This window comes from Akebia trifoliata, chromosome 8, assembly GCF_017979445.1.
Source record: "Akebia trifoliata isolate Shusen 1 chromosome 8, ASM1797944v1, whole genome shotgun sequence".
Lineage (NCBI taxonomy): Eukaryota > Viridiplantae > Streptophyta > Magnoliopsida > Ranunculales > Lardizabalaceae > Akebia > Akebia trifoliata.
In genome coordinates this window covers 29,401,362-29,422,362 of record NC_141382.1, presented here as the reverse complement: position 1 = coordinate 29,422,362, position 21,001 = coordinate 29,401,362, and the positions used below count along the sequence as shown (strand labels likewise).

Below are 21,001 nucleotides of genomic sequence, written 5' to 3'. Positions count from 1 at the left end.
TTTATCTCTTAACATTATTATTCTTGTTTGCTCTATTAGGTTGTGTGTATGTTTACCTCACACCTCGATATTCTGATTGATGAATCATCGGGATTCGTATTTCAATTTCGGAGCGTGACAATAATGATTATGTAAGGAGGACAGGTGTTGATATTTTGGGAGGGTGGAGGAAATGGTGACATGTGACAAAAAAGGTATAAGGGTGTAGGTAAGGTGAGTTGATTAAGGAGAAGAAGTGTAGGGGTGTGAAGATGACTTGTGGAGTGTTTTGAGGAGAATGAGATATGTTAAGTGGTATAATGTAGAAATAGTAATGAGGTGATGATAATGATTTCTTTTTGGGAGGTTAAATGTGCTCACCTTGGTGATCAAGAGTTGTATGAATCTTGATTGACTATGATTATGGGTATGGATAGGGACATGGATTTGGGTTTGGGCTTGCGTAGGTTTGATTAGAATGGGCTTTTGTACATAAGGCTTAGGATTGGGTTATGGTTTTTAAGTTGGGTTGTGAAATTGGCTTACGGCTAGATTTGGTTGAGGTATTGGCAAGGGTTAGGTTTATTTTAGGATGGGGCTAAAATAAGACTTAGGGTGGTTGAGAAATGGTAGGCTTAAAATGGGTTTGAGATTTGATGGTAAGTTCGGGATTAGAGTGGTGAGGTTTGAGAAGATGATGGGATTGAGAAAGTGGTAGGGTTTAGAGGATGAATTAGTCCTATAGTGGGCCATTGGGCTATTGAAAGTTTAAGACTTTTGATTTGAACAAAAATGATGGCATTTTGAAAATTTGAGCCCTTAGGCTCGTTAAATATTTTTATGATAAAATACATTTTTTTGAGCCATTTTTAGTGGGACCCAATCAAATTAAGGTGTCTACACCTACATTTTCCATGATCTTTATATTTTTACTCCCTATGACAAAGTAGATATGAAAAACAAACAAATAGGAAGAGGAACTTACATTTGATGCCTTGCAACTTAAGAACAAATCTTGGATAAAAATGAGGATGGTTTGTTGTCTTTGAGGGACAACGACAAGTTATAGAGTTCAATTCTGTAAAGTAACAAAATTTATTTGATTGATGCACTTTCGATGTGGGTATATTTACTATTTCATTTTTAGTTCTTGCATGCATTTAGAAAGTGTGTAAACTTACCTAAAAAAGTGGAAGTGGTTGTAAATATAATCCCTTAATAAAAATGAAAAATTTACTTAAAAGGATCTTGTGGGAGGGAATTTTTTCTAATTAACCCCAAAGTTTTAGGGTTTTTTTTAATGGTCCATTTAGTAAACATTTTTTTCTCATTTCTAATCAATCCATGAATCTCACTCCCCACATCTCTCACAATTGAAATGTCAAATGTGCCCTAATTGTTCGAACTCACCATTTTCATAAAAAAAGATTTTCAGCATTCCAATCAAGTTATGGAGACTCCATTCCAACATAAAAGTTTTGAGAAGGAAGAAAAAGTCATTTTCAAGGATTCTCAAGCATTTTGAATACATGTACAAAAAATTAGGATTTTTTTAATTTTGTACTAGTTTTTTTTTTTTATGTAAATCAATCAAAGATATTACTTTTGGTTTGAAATCATCCAAACAAGTCGTCATGTCAAGTTGTTAGTCAATCTTTCCACTTATTTTAGTCGAGAAAAACTCAAAAAATAAAAAAAAAAGGGTGGGTTTTATTAGTGTTAAGTTCACCAATTTTTATTATTGAGTTCGACAATTTTTAAAATTTATCCAGTTTAGCACAAAAAAAAAATGCCGAATTCGACAATAAATAAAAAGTAATGAGCTGGAAAATAAAAATGTTGACCTCGATAATAAATAAAAAGTAGTGAACTCAACAATTCAATGGTAATTTTGGATTGATAAGCGGTTAATGCTTATTGGTTCTGAGTTCAATACCCAATATGAGCATTAGTTCCTCAGGGGCTACCCGCGATGGTGCACCCTCTCTTACTTGGTGCGTGTCATGTGTGGGCATTGCACATGCCTCAGGATTAGTCCTTGGACAAGATCATGGTCTATGGATTGGGCAATAGCCCAGATACGGGCTCGATTTGTTGTTTATCGAGATACTCGGTTATCAAAAAATGATGAGGGACCATTAAAATTTTTTTTTCTTTTAAATGGACAATCAAGCTACCGCCCAAAATTCAAAGACTATTTAGAAAGAAATCCCTCTGTCGTAGGGGTGCATATTGGATTGGGTAAATCCGAGAATCGAACCAATTCGAAGCCTTTTGGATTTGATTGGTTTGGATTGAGCATGGTTTGGTTCAGGTACGAATTGTATATAAAAAAATCCAATTGATTTGATTCGTTTCTGGATTATGGGTATAATAGAACCGAACCAATTTGAGAACCGAACCCCATCAAAAATGATTTACAAAAAATGGACAGTCCACGATTTTTCAACTTGTAAACATGGGGCTAGAAATTTCGGAATGGGCTGATTTTTGGTGAGGAGGATTTTCTAACTGTAGAGATCACCTTCACTAAAAATCAGCCCATTTCAAAACTTCTAACCCATGTAGGATAAAACACGTAGGGCAAAGCGTAGGGTAAATAGTAGGGTGTCGAATATTTCCCATATATATATATATATATATATATATATATTTAAAAATAAAACTCTTTCTTAGTTTCGTTCTTCTATTATCTATTTCTCTTTTCTTCAAGTTTGAAGAAAACCTAACTGTCATTTGTCTCCCTCACCTCGTCACTCGCCACCTTGTCGGAAAACGAAAAGGTAACCCATCTCTCTCTCTCTCTCTCTCTCTCTCTCTCTCTCAACTATGTTAGTATGTTACGAAGATGTAACTCATCAAAGTCTTCAACTTTATCTTTTCTATTTTTTTTCTAACACAAACTCATAAAAAATGTACACAAATCTCTCTTTCAAATTTCAAATGGATCAACCCATTTATGAAAAAACTTTTTCAAAGAGTTTGATTCCTTGTTTTTGTACGATAACCTTTATGTCGTGTTTGTTAGATGAAATATACTATACGAACCTAGGCTTGGATTCGTTAATCTATCATTTATGGATTAGTTTCCTCACTAATCCATCAAAAATATCAATTTTAAAATTGTAATTTTTTTTAGTCTCATTGAGGTTCCTATAATTTTCAATTTATATAGATTTTAGTCAAAATTTAATCATAAAATCATTTTTATTTTAAAAATAGGTATTATTTATGATTTGATCCAAATGATTCCTCTTTTGAAAGAAAAAATACTAATTTTTCTATTTTAAAAGTATGAGAATCGAGAACCAATCCGAACCAAGTTTGGTTTGGATTGGTTCGGTTCTATAGGGTAATTGGATTGGTTCGATTTCAAATTTGTAGAATCAATCATGTTTGGTTCGATTCTCATTTTACTAAAATCTGAACCAATCCGAAGCATGTGCACCCCTACTGTGTTGGGTCCTTTATGTAATTTTCCTAATAAAAATAGTGGATTCAAAGTGGGATCAATTAACCTTATAAATTCGGTGAAGCCATCCCAACAAATATTAAGAGTTGCTTGCTCCCCGTCCCAAGTCCCAAGTTGTCTTTCTATGGTCGAAATAAGCCCTAATGTTATATAGTCTTGCAAGGTAGGAAATCAAATACCCCAAATAAGGAAAATCAAATTTTGGTGTGTGTGTTCGTAATCGTATCTGATTATTGAGATTTTAGTGACTGTTAGTCATGACCTCTTCACCATCACCATGTTTGGAGATTTTAGCCAGAGAACCAGAAGGCTTCACTCTCTGGACTGGACCCCCATTCAGCAATGGTGGTCAGCCATCTGTAAAGCTTCAAAGAATTCCCTGCAACACTTCAAAGTTCAGCGAAGATGGATCCAAACTCATAGTCATCAAATCTGACTCCACTATCTCAATCTATGATTGCTGCACCCCTACGCCTACTCCCTCTGAGTTGAGATCCTTTACAATCCCCAATGTTCTTGCTGCCACTTTGTCTCCACATGGGACTTATCTCCAAACCTTTCAAAAATCCTCAACACCACAGGAAAAGAACTTGATATTGTGGAAAGTGGAGAATGGGACACCAGTCTATCATCAATTCCAGAAAAACATGTCCAAAACTACATGGTATGTATTGTTTATTTATTTGTTGCTACGTGCCTCAAGTCTTTGAGGGCTTAAATTTGACGAGTTCCAACATTTGGGATCAGAGTTAATCCCACATCTCAAGTTCGAACATTTGGCTACCTGGGAGGGACATGGGCTATTGAAAAATACCCTGAGAAGTGTCCCGCCCAGTGAAAGCTGTCGTGGACATTGGCTGTGGAGTGTGGTGGTTTGTTATGTGCCTAAGTGCCTAAGGGCTTAAATTTGATGTGTTCCAGCAGGTCTAGGCCTTTTTGGCATATTGGTTTAGGTATCTAATAGTTTTTGGTCTTTTAGGCCCTCTATCCAATTTAGCTCTGATGAAGCTGTTGCGTGTCGGTTGGCAACAAATGAGATACAATTTTTTGATCCTGAGGATTTTTCAAAAGGAATCATTTATCGAATTAGAATCCCCGGCGTTGCTGCAGTAGAGCTTTCAAAGGCGCCAGGATCCCATGTTGCAGCATTTGTTCCAGAATCTAAGGTTAGTGCTCTGAAGTACTCTGCTGGGAGTGGTTTCTATGTGAAAACATGAAAATTAGGGACATATTATTCTGCTTGAATTTCATTTGTGTACTTGTCAATTCTAAACATTTGAATATTGTAAAAATTTCACTAGTTGGCGTCACAAGCTATTTGCTTAAAGAGTATAATGGAACCACTAAAAAATGGAGTCCCTCCGAATGAAATTAAAAATTAAATAAACAAATTGCTACAATTGTTAGGATGGTGTAATTTTGGGCTCTGGCCTAATGCCCAGATAGGTCAGATTGATTGAGAGTGATTGCCACTTATGTATGGCAGGCATTGTAAGGTATGGTTGAGCTGGATCTATGTTACCAGGTTCGCTAATATAGTAGTGAACCGCGAACTGGTACAAACCGAACTAATTCGAGGTTTGGTTCATAAAAAACAGCATTCCTCGCGAACCCCCTATTTTGGTGAATTTTAGAGATGCCCCCATGGTTTGGTCAATATTACAGATAACCATTATTTTAGAAATCCCAAGATTTGTTCAGTATTAAAGATACTTCTTTGTTTTTAAACTGACGATATGCCCCCTTGACCTGAGTTTTCTTCTATGAAATTAACATAAATGACTTAAATATCCATCACAAGCTACCTTTCTGAATCGGGTTTGTTCAAGAGTGGTGAACCCGAATTCAAACCAAGCGAACCATTGAGCCAGGTAACATAGAGCTTCAATTCTAGTTTCCTCCACCTAGTGATCCACATATTCTAATTTTTTTGTGTGCCCAAACTTGTTTTTGAATCCATTTTTATTGTCATATAGGGGATTCCTGCCAGTGTTCAGATATTTGCATGTGGGAAGGATGCACAGATTCAACCTGTTGCACGACGGAGTTTTTTCCGATGCTCCACAGTGCAATTAAATTGGAATTGTGGTTCTACTGGGCTTCTAGTAGTAGCACAATCTGATGTTGATAAATCCAACCAGAGTTACTATGGAGAATCAAAGTTGAACTACTTGACAACTGATGGAAGTCATGAAGGGCTCGTGCCACTCAGTGCGTTTTTGAGTTTAATTTATAACAATCAAATTGTTCATGTTATGGTCTACAAGTGACATAAATTGATACTTAGATGTGTTGGCAGGGAAAGAAGGGCCTGTTCATGATGTTCGATGGTCTTCTACTGGTTCAGAATTTGCTGTTGTTTATGGATGTATCTTTTTTCTATGCTTCTATATAACAAAGGATCACTATTTTTTAACCAAAAAAATGTCTCTCTTGTAGACATTTAAAGGAAAAGTAAGGGTGATTGAGTACAACCTTGGAAATTATGGGTTTTTACTTCTAGCCTTATATAATCTATTGTGCTTAGTTTGTGTTCATTAGTATTGCAATGTTCCTTGACTTACCTAAGTTATGCCTGCAAGAGCGACGGTGTTCGACAAGAAGTGCAATCCGCTACTTGAACTTGGAACAGGGCCTTATAATACTATTAGATGGAACCCGAAAGGGAGATGTATCCTTTGCAATGAAACCTTCTCTTGCATGTTCTCTGTGTATAATAATTTTAACTGGCATTGAGAGCTTTGATACTTGAAATTTTTGCCATTCTTTCTTTTGTTTATATCGTGTCCTTAATTCTTTGATTTACAGTTCTATGTTTGGCGGGTTTTGGTAACTTACCTGGCGATATGGTATGTGAATCATGTTTTTCTTTATTTCATTTTCCATTCTAGTGTTTATAAATAAAAATCTATGCCACTAAGATATATGGTCATTAATAAAGGTCTTGTGTACGTTCTAAATCTTGTTTGGCTTATTAATTATCAATGGAATATATATATATCAGTATCTTTAAGACGAAAAGGGCAACACTCCAGCATTGCAAATATATAAGGGGGTGGTGGTGGGGGACCGAGAGGAGGGTCCTCTGGAAAGCAACAAAACATCAAAGAGCAAGCGAAGTTATAGGGATGCAAAATCTCCCCCAACTAATCTGCAAAACCTATACCCCTCTAAAGCTAGGCATAAGGAAACCAATCAAATAAGGATGCCCGGGATTATGGTGTCTTCGGGGAACTCTAAACTCTCAAAATGCACTTGTTTTCCATGTTTCATAGAGTCTGTCAAGCCACAAAAGGAAATTTTTTCCTTAGATGTGTCCCACAGTTGGAGAATGCTTTGATATATTATGATTCAAAGAGCCCAATGTGCTATTTGAAATTATCCACCTTATGTGAAAAAGCTGGAAAAAAGGCTATTAAGATCCACCCTGAAAGATTACAATTGAGAAGCAAAGTTAAACCTGGTATAGTATCTCCTTTCAAATGAACTCAAAATCCTCGGAAGGAATGCCTCTAGAGTCAGGAATAACAGAGGACCAATACAATATGAAGCCTTGATCTCCATGGTTATGGCCTTCACTAGGAACTCTAGACTCTCAAAATACGCTTGTTTGCTTTCCATTGAATCCAACAAATTGAAGAAGGAAGTCTCCTTAGAACTTGCTGACGCTTGAAGAATACATTGCTAGCACAATTCAGAAAGCTTAATTCTGCTCCTCGAAAGTTAATCTTATACACAAACTATTAAAAAAGGAAAACTAAAGCTCCATCAAAAGATTACAATAAAGAAGCAAGTGATTTACCAATCCATCACTTGATTGCAAACTATGCTGTTCGGAGCAGCAAGACCTCTATTGATTAGATTTTCCACTGAGTTGCTCTAAAAAAAGTTCAAGAAGTGGGAGTCTGACAAGTGCTTTGGAAGCATTTGTAAAAATTACTGTCAGCATAAAATTTAAAATACCCTTCTCTAACTAGTTGTCTGTCCATTGCTTTTTCATTAAGTACTTGCCACTTATGAGAAACTAATAATAAAATAACAAATCTTGTATTTACTTATATAATAAGTAATATGCATGCACTAATAAATTATGTAGGACTTAAGAATTCTTTGTTGTTTCAATGGGAAATGTGGGCATCTTGATTTGGAAAGGGAAAGGCTCTTCTTTTCATTTTCCATAATTTGAGCAACTTTTTACTATGTTGCATGGGTATGAGTATGGTGTTAGAGTTCGACATGGGTGAGAAGTGTTGAATTTGACAAACCCAAAGAATAGGATTCATGTACTTGGCATTGTAATTAAAATAACTTGGAACAAAATAATTTTTTTGCATAAAAATAAGAATCATAGTAGATGAGGTGATATAATATATCATGATATCTATCATATACCTACAGATCTCTGAGTTTGTGTTAAAGTCCAGTTTACCCATAAAAAAAATCATGTACCTAGGATGAAATGATCTGTTTTTTAAAGTAGAGTAGAGAATAAGTGTTCGAAATGTTATATTTTGTCATACCCTAAAACTCTACACGAATCCCCATGATTCCCAAGTTGAATCGAAAGGCATGATATATAACTCATATCATGATAATTAATATATAGACGTAAACGACAATTAAATAACTATATGTCATATCTGATCATTGCCCAACAAAATAAATATGTATCCTCAAACATCAACACATTAGACATATATATTTAAAACAGTAATGACATAATACTGTGTTCATAGTTGCATAAGAAAACGACAGTGGAAGACTTAAACCTAACTATAGTTCAAGATTCAATAGTAGTACCCGTGCTCCTCTTTTGGAAGTTTGGACGATCATCTATGAAGTCCTGGTATTGAGTCTCCTCGAAAAAATTACCCAAACTGGGTGCGCCTGAATTTTTTTTGTAAATATACTATCAAGTATATTGTAAAAGTACAAAAATCAACAATTTTTTTAGTTGTTGTATTTTTTTTTGTACGTATAAATGTGTACAAACACATGTAAAAATAGTAACTTCATTGGTATTCTATTCTAGCATAAAAAAGATATAATAAAATGCAAAAACAACTTCTATAGTTGTTGGTTTTTTTTTTAGTATGAATAATTCATGTACATGCTTTTAGAAATAACTACAAAAAAAATTGTTTTAGAATTACAAAATTAGAAATATTTTAGAACTTCAAAACAAATTATGTTTTACAACTACAAATTTCACAAATTATTTTCTTAAAATATTCCTAAGACTATCACAAAGAATTGAAAGGGCCTATCTTCTTATTATCTTCTTTTTTTCTTTCAATGTGTTAAGAAGTTGAAATATAAATCAACTAAAATACAAATATATAGATATTGCCAAAATATATAGGTATTTACCAAAAATCTAATTCTATTAGAATCTTCTAAGCAAAATGGACTTTGATTAGTTTGAGTTAGTCAAAACTGATTGACCAAAGCTTAATCAGGTTGATTTGATTTGAGTCAACAATGGTTGACTCGATCAACCTTAATTCACTTGGTCAATTGATCTGGGTAATAGTCGACAAATTGACAAAATCAGCTCATTTCTTACCGATCAAGACGACGCATACAATTGATAGGTTGAGTAGATTATATATAGTAGAAATCGTAAGACTACACGGAGTACCAGTGTCAATAGTTTCAGATCGAGATTCCAGGTTCACTTTATAGTTCTGGAAGAGTTTATAGTCAGCTTTAAGTACTCAGCTGAAATTCAGCACTGCATTCCATCTACAGACTGATGGACAGTCAGAGAGGGTAATCCAGATTTTGGAAGATATGCTTCAAGTATGTGTATTAGACTTTGGAGGTCAATGGAAGAATCATCTACCCCTAGTTGAGTTTTCATGCAACAATAGCTTCCAATCCAGTATAGGTATGACTCAATTTGAAGCACTTTATGGCAGACCATGCCGATTGCTTATATGTTAGATAGAAGTTAGGAATACAATTCTCTTGGGACCAGAATTGGTTGAAGAGACTATAGAGATGATCAGAATGGTTAGGGAAAGAATAAAGGCAGCTCAGAGCATACAGAAGAACTACGTTGATAAACGACGGAAGACCTTTGGAGTTCGAGGTTGGAGATATGGCATTTTTGAAGATCTCGCCTAAGAGGGGGATATCCAGGTTCGGTATGAAGGGTAAGCTGAAATCCCGATATGTGGGACCGTTCGAGATTACAAAGCGACTTGGTCAAGTTGCTTAAAGACTAGTCTTTCCTTCTCAGCTAGTTCAAATTCTTAATGTGTTCCACGTATCGATGCTAAGAAAGTATGAATTAGATCCTTCACATTTCTTAGATTGACAATCTTTGCAGTTAGAGGAAGATATATCTTATGAAAAAAGGGCCAGTGCAGATCATTGGTAGAAAAGAGAAAATGTTGCGATCACGTGTTATTCCCTTAGTAAAAGTATTGGAGATATCATAATGTGGAAGAATCAACTTGTGTAAATGAATTAGATATACGGACTTGATATTCAAAATTATTCATCGAATAAGGTATATTCTTAATTTAGAGGACGGATTTTTTTTTAAAGAGGGGAGGTAGTAATGTCAAAAAAAAAAAAAAAAAGATTGATCGAGTCAACCAAAGTCCATTTTATTTAGAAGAGTCTAATAGAATTAGATTTTTGGTAAATATCTAGATGTTTTGGTAAATATTTATATATTTTGGTAATATTTATATGTTTGTATTTTAGTTGATTTGTGTTTCAACTTCTTCACATTGAAAAAAAGAAGGAAGAGAAAGGAAATGTGGAAAGGAAAAGAAAAGAATAAGGAGGTAGGCCTTTTTAATTCTTAATAATTTCTGAAATTTGTAGTTGTAAAATATAATTTGTTTTGTAGTTTTAAAATATTTCTGCTTTAAAAACAAATTTTTTTTGTAGTTCAAAAACAAATTTTTTTTGTAGTTACTTCCCAAAGCATGTATATGAATTATTTATACTAAAAAAACCAGTAATTATAGAAGTTGTTTTTGCATTTTATTATATTTTTTTTATGCTAGAATGAAATATCAATGAAGTTACTATTTTTACATGTTTTGTACACATTTATATGTATTTTATTTCGTATTTTATACGTATAAAAAAATAAAATAAAAGAAATACAACAACTAAAAAAATTGCTGATTTTTGTACTTTTACAATATACGTGATAGTATATTTACAAAAATATTTCAGGTGCACCTAGTTTAGGTGATCCTTTCGAGGAGGTTCAATACCAGGGTTTCATAGATGGTTAGACCAAACTTCTAGGAGAGGAACATGGGTACTACTGATGAGTCTTGAATCAGAGTTAGGTTTAAGTCTTCCGCTGATGTTTTCTTATGTAACTATGAACACAGTATTATTTTGTTATTATTTTATGTATATATGTCAAGTGTGCTGATGTTTGAAGATACATATATGTTCTGTTGGATAATGATCAGGTATGACATATAATTATTTAATTGTCATATACGTTTATATATTGATTATCATGATATGAGTTATATATCATGCCCCTGAATTCAACTTGGGAATCACGAGGATTCGGGTTGAGTTTTTGGGGCATGACACATTTGCTACGAAGAAAAATAAACTTCAATTGGAAATGGTCAAATTCATAATTATATGGTAAATTTATATAGCTTACATGAAAAAAAAAAAACATAAAAAAGGGAAAAAAAGAGAAAATAAATCAATAAAGGAGAGCAATGCAAAAATTTCGTGGATTGTCAGAATTTATCACACGTTTGACATGGGTACCTCACCCATTGATAAGAGTCCATGCAACATTGCCTATTTGAAATAATTTATAGATCTTTGCATTATTAGTATAGACATTTCAATACCCGCCATAATCATTGTCACCAAATTATGTGTCTTATTGCAAAAGTTATGATTTTTTTCCTTCATTAATTAAATCTTGATTTAATAACAATTTTTACGAACTTCACGATTAAATCACAAACTTCACGTTTAAATTGCGAAAAATGAAAAAGGGGTATTTTGGTATTATTTTAGTAATCTGGGGTATGTTAGCTTGAATAAAATTTCACCCTTCCCATGTCCAGTCCTAGATAAAGCACTAGTAAAAGGAAATAACATTGATCATGATATTGGTGACCATTATACCGATGAAGCGTCACAAAATGAGGATGACATCGAATGATAGGCAAAGCAAATTTATTAAAAGAGGAAACAAAGAGCAATACAAAGTGAGGTGGTCGAGATGACCAAACAGGAAAAACAAACAAAGAGGCACTAGCGCCGACAAGACCAGCTATTGAACTTTCAATTTACAAACTTTATACCATCCAACAAACAAATCCCTTAAAAAGGACCCCGTTAACAACCTTAAAGACTTTCCCCCAAGAGAATAAAAACGCTAAAATTGAGATTACAATGTCTTGAATTGGAAGCTCTTTCCCTTAGAAAATGCACCTATTCCTTTCCTTTCATATCCCCAAGAAAATGACAAAAGGAGTAGGGCTCCATAAGATCTGCTTTGCTTCACTAAAATAGGTTCTCCAATAAAGCCAAGGCTCAAACAACAGTCGTATCGTCCAGGAAGCAGCCCACTAAGCCAAATAAGGAGCGAGAGCGATCCCAAATCTGCTTGGCTACCCAACAATGAATAAGGACATGGTTTGGAGACTCCTCATCTTCTTTGCGCATGCAATAAAAATTTGGCAATTTTAAACCTCTTTTTATTAATTGGTCCAACGTAGGTAGTCTCTCTAAAGCCGCTAGCCAAACAAAAGTCGAGATCTTGGAAGGAATTTTTGGACCCCAAATGGCCAAAGCCAGGGAGGCCTCGAGCACAATGGCACGAGAGAGCACATACAACAAATGAACATAAAAAGTGCCCTCCTTGGTCCCCTTCCACAGTCTCCTATCCTCACAATCTATCTCAACACTAGTTGAGATCTTGGAACTTTGAATTTGATTATTTTTTACTAGATGATGAATCCTAACTTGGATTCATGATTATAATATTTTTAATTATATTTTAATCAATAGAAACCTTGAATGTGTTGTGGACCTGTGGTTACCTTTTGTGGATGTATGGTGTTAATAAGAGACTTGGTGTCGCATTTCTGTGGTTTAATATGATCTTTGATGATATAATAGGAGAATACCATTTAGTAGGAACAATTGCACAACCTTAATTCGAGCCCAAACTTTATTTTTCCAATTTTGCGAATTTTTTATTATCAGTAAAATAGTTTTTATTATAAGAACCAAACATGGGGCACAAAAAGGTTGGTCAAGATGACCAACCAAAATGACAGGCAACGGAAGGCAAAAGGAAAAAGGAAAAACCAAAAACCAAAAACCAAAACACCAACTTCTACTTGATTACAAAGCTAAAAACTGATCATACCTTCCTAAGAAATCCTCATAGAAAACTCATGTGCATTCCTTGAAAGTTTAGCAGCAAAGAAACATTTCCAAAACTGAAATGAGGGTCTCTTCCCTAGAGAGCTCTCCCTGCCTTCAAAGATCGCTGAATCCTTTGTCTCCAAATTCCCAGCAGACAAACGGGATAAACTTTCTCTTGTTGACTTATTCCTGAACCTTGAAGTGGTGAATATGGTCCTAATTACCTAAGAGTGAAATATTGCCTATTGTTTAGGCGAAAAGTTTTGCAACATTCCAAATGCTAAATGTTAGGCAAAAAAAAAAAAAAAAAAAAAAAAAAAAAAAACGAATAAGAAAAAGAAAAAGAATTGTTCTAATTTGGGTAGTCCATGCAACATATCCTATTTGAAATAATTTATTGATATCTTTGTATTGCCTAAGAAATTTTTAGACATCTCAATTTTACCCATATTTAATTACTAATCCAAACAAATTTTGCAACTTTTTGGATACAAGATACTGTTTCCATTACATTTCCAACTTTTTTTTCCCCCTTTTTCTCTTTATTTGTCATTTGGTGGGATTACTTGGATAAGTCAGTCTATGAGGGCCAAAATGTGTTTAGGATGTATTTCCCTTGAGAATCTATCCCAGTTCTGTCCTCAATTATGGATGGGCATTGTTCTCCTTTAACTTACTAGAAGTAAGGAGAATAATCTGCCTCTAGGAGTTACTTTGTATATGTATGAAACTTTGTTACTGCTTTGAATGTCCATGCTATGTTACTAAACTTTTACTACAGTTGTTGTCCATAAACAGTTTATATTAATAATGGACTTTATTGTCTCTTTCATAAGAAAGCTTGGGTTGAAATTTCTTTCTTTTTCAACTACTGTCCAGAATATTCTTCTTTGAGATTGCACTTTAGCACGTGCCGATCTTGTTTAGTTTCAATTTTCCCCCTATTTTCCTTTTTCATTGATTCTGTGTTGTTCTGTGCTACAACTCCCCCAAGGCATTTTGGGACTACAAGGAGAAGAAAATGCTTGGAACAACAAAGGCTGAGTTATCTGTAACAAGTGAATGGTCCCCAGATGGCCGTTATTTCATGACTGCCACGACAGCCCCAAGACTACAAGTTGACAATGGGTATGTGTACTTTTTGTGTGTGTGTGTGTGTGAGTTTATGAGTAATGTATGTATCTCAGGTTGTATATGTACCTGCACACATGCAAAGCATTACATTCATGCACGTGTGTGGACATCTTAGAAAGGCGGCATGTTTCGGCTTGAGTTTGCTTAGTTTGGCCAAAATCTGAACACCAGGTTGAAAATTTTGTGTGAATATTATCACTTATCAGATAATATTTTAAAAATGTAAAAAAGGACGAGGGTTCATGAGAGAATTCAGTTGGGAAGGGTATGTACTTTTCCAAAGATTTTTGTGATTACTTGGGGCTATACCGGCTCACCTTTGCATTGATTTGGACTACGTAGTTGCTGGGCAACCTCTTTGGTGGGACTTAAACTGGAAATCATCCTAATGGAACCATCAGTTGATTTTACATCTATATATTTCCAAATTGTTAAACCGCCTCCCCACTCCCCTTCTTTTTTTAGTTGTCCAATATATCAGCTTTTCCCAAACATTACTATATTTATTGTCTATTCAACTCTGGATCTCTCTGGTCCTGAACAATGGTTAAACTTTGATGATTAACATGATTCTTGGGCTATGAGCCATCAAGAGCTGACCTGCCTGTTTGGTGCAAATGGTGGGCTCCTATACTGCCCACGTATGACAGGTATACAGGATCAATGCGGTGTAGATACAGAATTTACACTGTTGGCGTATCTGATATCGCTATCATACCCTCTTGGAAGGATACGGTAACATTAGCGGGCTCCACATTGACTTTCCTATTTAATTGTCTGTGATGCATGGGTAGCCATTTATATTAAACTACCAAGGACAACTTTTGTGCTTCTCACGAATATAAAAGTCCAGGTCTTTTTAATTATCTTGTTTCTGTATTATATTATAGGATGTGGGGTTGGGAATCAACTAAAACTTCATGCCATGGTCCTAACAAAAAGTGCCGGCTTGCTCAGTTCTTATGTTATTCCAAAGTTGGAAGTCCATGACTTTGTCTGAAAGTGAGGATTCTGTGGAAGTTTGTTCTCTTCGCTATTTGCTGGGGCTTATGGAAGGAAAGGAATGGGAGAATCTTTGATGGGAAGGAGATGTCCTTTCAGGAAGTTATCTTTTGCATCTTGTTGGGCCTTGCATTTTTTTGGACTAAACAATTTGTTGACTTTAGAGGAAGCTTTTTGAGGATATTCTCTTTAGATGGTCTTTGGTTAGTTAAGGGAGAAGATAGCTTTTTATTTTTTTTCTCCTTTCGAGGCTGTCTCAGCCTCTTCTTCAATGAATTTGATTTTGTTTATCAAAAAAAAAAATTGTTCACCAGTTGAGTCAATGCTTAAATTCTGCTAGTGTTGATACCATAACCTGGCTTCAAAACCTACCTTCACCTTCTAATTACTAACCACCAACTCACTTGCTTATCAAATATATAAATAAAAATTGAGCAAGTGCTCAATCCCAGAAATTAAGAAGGTTTGAGAGTTGAGACCATCGGCACATTCATCCAAATCATGTATTTCTCGGGTTTTTGTTGCAACCGCAATCCATCTTGTTCATCTCAGTTTTTTTCTTTTCTCTCCTTTTAAGTTCATCATTAATTAAAGCAATTTATTTTTCTCATTTGAAGGATTAAAATTTTCCACCACAATGGGTCACTATACTACAAGAAGATGTTTGACAAGCTGTACCAGGTTTGTTTTCTGAAGTTTCAACCACCTGAACAAATCTTGAGTCATCTTGTCTTATTTTGCTCTTTAATTTTTTTTTTACTGCTTACCATTTACACAGGCTGAATGGAAACCAGAAGCCCCTGAAAGATTCGGTGACATTGTTGAACTTGCGCAGTCAATTAGCTCATTAAAAATTGATGAGCCAAAACCTCAAGGTTATTATTCCTTGCAAGTTTCCTGGGACTTGAAATTTTCTATGTTATGTTTTGGGTTCATGAGAGAGATTGGATTGTTTCAGGACAAGGGTCCAAGTCTTCCCAAGCCTCAGCGAGAACAATTACTACCAACCCTCCTGCACAGAAACCTTCTGCGTATCGACCTCCACATGCTAAGAGTGCAGCTGCTATTCAAGCAGAGGTATGTGTCAGCTATGACCGATTGCTTATAATTCTCATGTAAGAGCAACTCGAACGCACTCTCCATCCCACACAGCATCTCCTCTTAACTGTCGTTTTGGAGAGCCAGATCCAAAATTTGTCTCCAATGCACTATCCATCATCGCACTCTCCAAAATGAAGGGTTGGGGATTTTCATTATCCATTTTGGCTAGTAAGTTTGGACTCTCCATCCCCCCAACTGCTATTTTGGAGAGTCATTTTGGATTTCGGGGGTCTCCAACGTACTAGCCATCTCCATCTCCATCTCAATTAAAAAATATAAAAGTATTTATGGATAACCATTTGGATAGCACGGTTGGAGTATATACCTCTTGAATATCCAAAATGACTCTATAATGGAATGGCTAGACATCATGTCTAGTAATTTTGGATATTCCCGTTGGAGTTGCTCTAATACCCTTGATCTTATGAGTATGCCAATCTCATGGGTGGGATCCATCATTTGGATTTTGAACAAACCATTATTAATCAACTTTTCTACATGTATGACTGTGATTAAAAGCCTAATATGGTTAAAATTAGCGATTGGTGCATGTTATAACGGTTTTCTTTCATACCTGTTGTCTCATTTATAGATAATTCCCTAATATAACAACTATTATTAACCAATAAACCGTTATGACGTCCATTTTCCCTTTATTTCGGACCACTATTATCTTTGTTTATTATTTTCTAAAATCTTAGTCAATAATAAACTATTGAAAAACGTAAATGTGCTCTCCTTTATCATGCTGATACTGGTAATAGGTCCACAGCTGATACCCATTGTTAGTTCATTTGTGTAATCCTTGCTGCTTAATGTGCGGACTCTTTTATCAGGATAATTATTGGTGAGTCGACTCTTTATCCCTACCCTCCCAATACACACGCACTCGGATAAAATAAAAAAATTCCCAAATTAACTTCCATCGGGCTCATATTAAGGTCAAAATGAGTTTCAACTCTATAAGGTTTGCAGTTTAGTTAATTATTATGTTTTCTTTTGACTTTTTTCCCCCCTTCTTCTGATTAGTGTTTCTTATGATCTTGGTATCAAATACTCGAGGAATAACTAAAGTCTTGGAACCCACATCAAATCTATGTTGAGTTTCATCATTTTGAACTTTTGTTTAAGCTAATTTATTTTATGTGGTTCTGATGATGTTTATGCTTGTGCGCATGTCAGCTTTTTGGAGGAGGTAGTCCTACAGAGTAAGCTGTTCATTTGTTTAAATTTGCTAAAATTATACTTCAGATTTTCAGTTAACTCCAAACATCACCATTGACAGTTTTTTTTTACATGTTCCACTGGTTTAGAGAAATGAGCAAGAACGCATCGAGGAACAAAAAGCGAAGGGAGAAACAAAGGGAGAAAAAAGCTGCTGAGACATCTGCTGATGCTACCAATGGCACCTGATCTCAATGTGCTAACATGTTTTAAAAAACTAAAGTTTCTCATCATACACCTATAGCGGTGAAAGGGAAATGTTCGATGGAGAGGGTTACGTTTTTGCGTGGTTTTCTTATGATCCATCTGAGCTATTTTTTAAAAAATAATATAAATTACTAAGTGTTTGTTCAGATTGTTTAGGCGATGCAAACAATTAGAATAAACATATTTTGGATTACTGAATTGGAGCCAAAATTCTAATCTTTTGAGATTAGTATTGAAAACATTCTGCAAGGTGTGTCAGGTGCGTGAAGTTTGAAGTTTGATTTAGTAGCGGTGGTGAATCTCATATTTTATTAGATTCATTGTTGGTGCTTGATGTTCAGATGATTAATCATATGCTCTCAAGCTTTACCAAGTAAAAAAATTTACCGAAAAACATGACTGCCACACGGATGAAGAATACACAATTTTAAGAATTCTAAAAAATAATAATTAGAAGATAATTTCTTTTTACTGTCGATAGTTCAATAGCCATCTATCTATCTTCAAAGCTTTCGATGAGGGCAAAACAATTCTTTTGTTTTTTATTTGATGGGTCTAAGCTCTACATGGTTCTTCAACTTGTCCAGCCCTCGAACTAAGAAATGTAAGGCCTTGAATTTGAACTATTGCTTGTTATGGTACTCTAATCTAGGGCTTCCTCTTTAACCACAGCGTGATTGTGTCTTTGCTTTCTTTTATGCCACTTTAAGCATTTCGTCTTAATAGAGATATGATAAGATCTCAATGTAGGAATTTTTTTACTAACCTCAAAATCAGCATATTTCACTTGAATATTATGTACAGGATGGCAAGGACTCGGTGTGATTTCTCTTAATTAATTGGAAGAGAAAACCATATCTATTACATAAAACAGATAAATTGTATTGGAGTAGAATGATACATTAAACCAGGAAAGTTTTCAGCCTCGCTTACTCCAATTGAGCCTTTTATGATAAAAAAGTTATCATTGCCTCTATAATTCAAGACTTTCAGACCATTTTTGACAAATTCCAGCAAATAATTATTGATTAAAAAGTTAAAAGCTGACACAAACGTATACCATACTATACAAATATAATAGATTTACCCAAATTGCACATGTCCGGATACCACAAGCTTTGAAGAACAAAATCCATTGAAAAGCTTTAAAAATGAGTCATATCTTTCAAAATTATCATAGTTAAAAAGTCATTTCATCGTTATTTGAAACATTTTTGATCGTATTGAACCATTGTTTAATACGTCGAAAAAATAAATGAAGCAGTCTTTTCAGTCTTTTTTTTATTTTATATTATTGGTGTATTAAACATTGACTCGAATCCATCATTCGTTATACTAGTAGGTGATGTATGAAAAAAAAAAAAGGATTTCTGCATGATTAAAAGTTCGATGATTACTTTAAAAGATTATTTCAAAAAATTTAAAAGATGATTCTCATTATAATAGTAGAGATATTGACAATTTAAGACGGCAATCGTTTCACTTTAGTAATTAAACATAAATAAATTTAGTGACAACTTTTGACCATCCTTTCTTATTTTTCAGTGAAAGAAAATACGAGGAATTTTTTTTCAAATAATTATCATAAATTACAAATGTTGAAAGATCTATCACATATAATTGGCAAACTGTTTTTTAAGTGTTGAGAGAACTTCCATGTATGTGAAAACTCCGTTAATATTTATAACACAGGGTATTTAAGATAATACTGGTTATTATTTAAAAAATAAAACTAAAAAATATTTTTAATAATAGCAAACCAATTTTTATTTTTCTAATAAAAATACTACAGCAAAATCTTGCAATATCTTATTTACCATGAACCTTCCCTATGTCGTTAGCAGGTGTGAACCTCATCACAAACTTAAATTTGAACTGCAACCATCACATACTCAATGTAAAAAATTATACTTAGGCCCCGCTTGGTACACTACAAATGATTTGCATTATAAATGTTTTGCAATGCAAATAGTTTGCGGTGAAAGATTTACTTCTGCTTGGTAACCATTGGGAGATCACTTACGAAACTTTTTTTGGTTGGTTGATATTTGCAATAAAAATTTTCGTTGTGATTTCTTACTAAAATAAAACATGGAAACAATTTTATGTTGTTCAATCTCATCAAAGAAAGCATTCAAATTACCAATGTACCCTTAGTACTTGCTACATTAACATACATATGAATTTACAAAAATATCCCTATCAAAATGTATAGTAACCTACATATTGGAATTGTAAAAATACCCATCATCAAATTACAAGAATGCTCTTAGTACATGTTACAATAACATGCATATAAAATTATAAAATTAAAAAAATACCTTCATGATGAGGGATATTTGGTAATAAAATTGATGGAAGGGTATTTTTGTAATTTTCATATGCAAATAAATGTTATAAAGAGATCTATTTTTGTAAATTTATAGACTTTTTATTAGTTTTATTACAACAAGTATTGACGGCTATTTTATAATTTAAAAGTTTCTTTCATGAGATGAATTTTTTTTATTTCAATGTGCAATTTTATGTATCTTAGAGGAAGGGTATTTTCATAATTTTATGTGTATATTATTGTACAAGTACTAAGGGTATTGTTATTATTTGATTAATTACCTTGATAAGTGCTACTTTAGTAATTTTGATATGCAAGGTTGGACTCAAATAATTTTGCAAATGATTTTCAGGACTTTTTGTTCAGCAAATCATTTGCTGAAATTCCTTAAGAATTTAGGTGCTCCATGCAAAAATTTTGCAATGTAAATCATTTGCATTGTGTAACCATGTACCAATAAAATTGATTTTAGAAAATCATTTGCAGCATACCAAGAAATCCCTCTTGGACTCCCACATAGACACAATCCTTAGGATTGGAGGCTTCTTTTGAGTCATATGAGATGATTAACTTAAAACATCGATAATAAACTTTCTAGCTATAATAACTTGAAAGCTGAAAAATACTACAACCAATAAGATCGAAAACTTTGAACTTCTATACCAATTAAGTATTATCTTATTTAATCAAAGTAGCAAACAAAGTGAGATTTGTTACCTGTTCAGAAACTAAGATAAATGGTACCAACATAAAACATGTTCCAACTCAAATTCCATATCTTCAAAGTCAGGTTCCACGGCCTACCTTAATATCTTTGTAGGGAACACAACCATGGTTTTCAAACTCAGTTTCATGTCTCGTCTTGTTCGAGTTGTCTCGTTTGGCATTGAGACAATGGTTTTTAACCATTTAAAAAATCTGAAAATTTATGAAAAAAATTCAAAAATGATTCATATAAAAAAATGAAGCTAAAAAATATAAAATTAAAAAAAATCTTTTGTTAGTTCCAAATGCAAGATAAGTAATCGGGAGGCAGATCTTTTGTTTGCAAACAAATGAATTCCTTATTTTGTATTTATTATAAATAGATTTACTAGTAGCCGCTGATAAAGATGTTTGTGTTGGCTTGCAGAAAGAGAGGGATCAAGCCTTCTCTAATGCAA

The 21,001-nt window shown here is 34.0% G+C and overlaps 1 protein-coding gene across 1 annotated transcript; it reads left to right on the top strand.

The window, feature by feature from the left end:
- Nucleotides 1-3,530: 3,530 nt before the first annotated feature.
- LOC147396483 (Eukaryotic translation initiation factor eIF2A family protein) lies at nt 3,531-17,747 on the top strand. Its single transcript, XM_086450988.1, has 12 exons — nt 3,531-4,115; nt 4,431-4,617; nt 5,428-5,662; nt 5,751-5,819; nt 6,021-6,122; nt 6,260-6,300; nt 13,833-13,966; nt 15,592-15,655; nt 15,753-15,849; nt 15,933-16,051; nt 17,258-17,283; nt 17,389-17,747. The coding sequence occupies exons 1-12, from the start codon at nt 3,709-3,711 to the stop codon at nt 17,486-17,488; spliced, it is 1,581 nt and encodes a 526-aa protein (XP_086307114.1). The 5' UTR covers nt 3,531-3,708; the 3' UTR covers nt 17,489-17,747.
- The last annotated feature ends 3,254 nt before the right edge of the window (nt 17,748-21,001 follow it).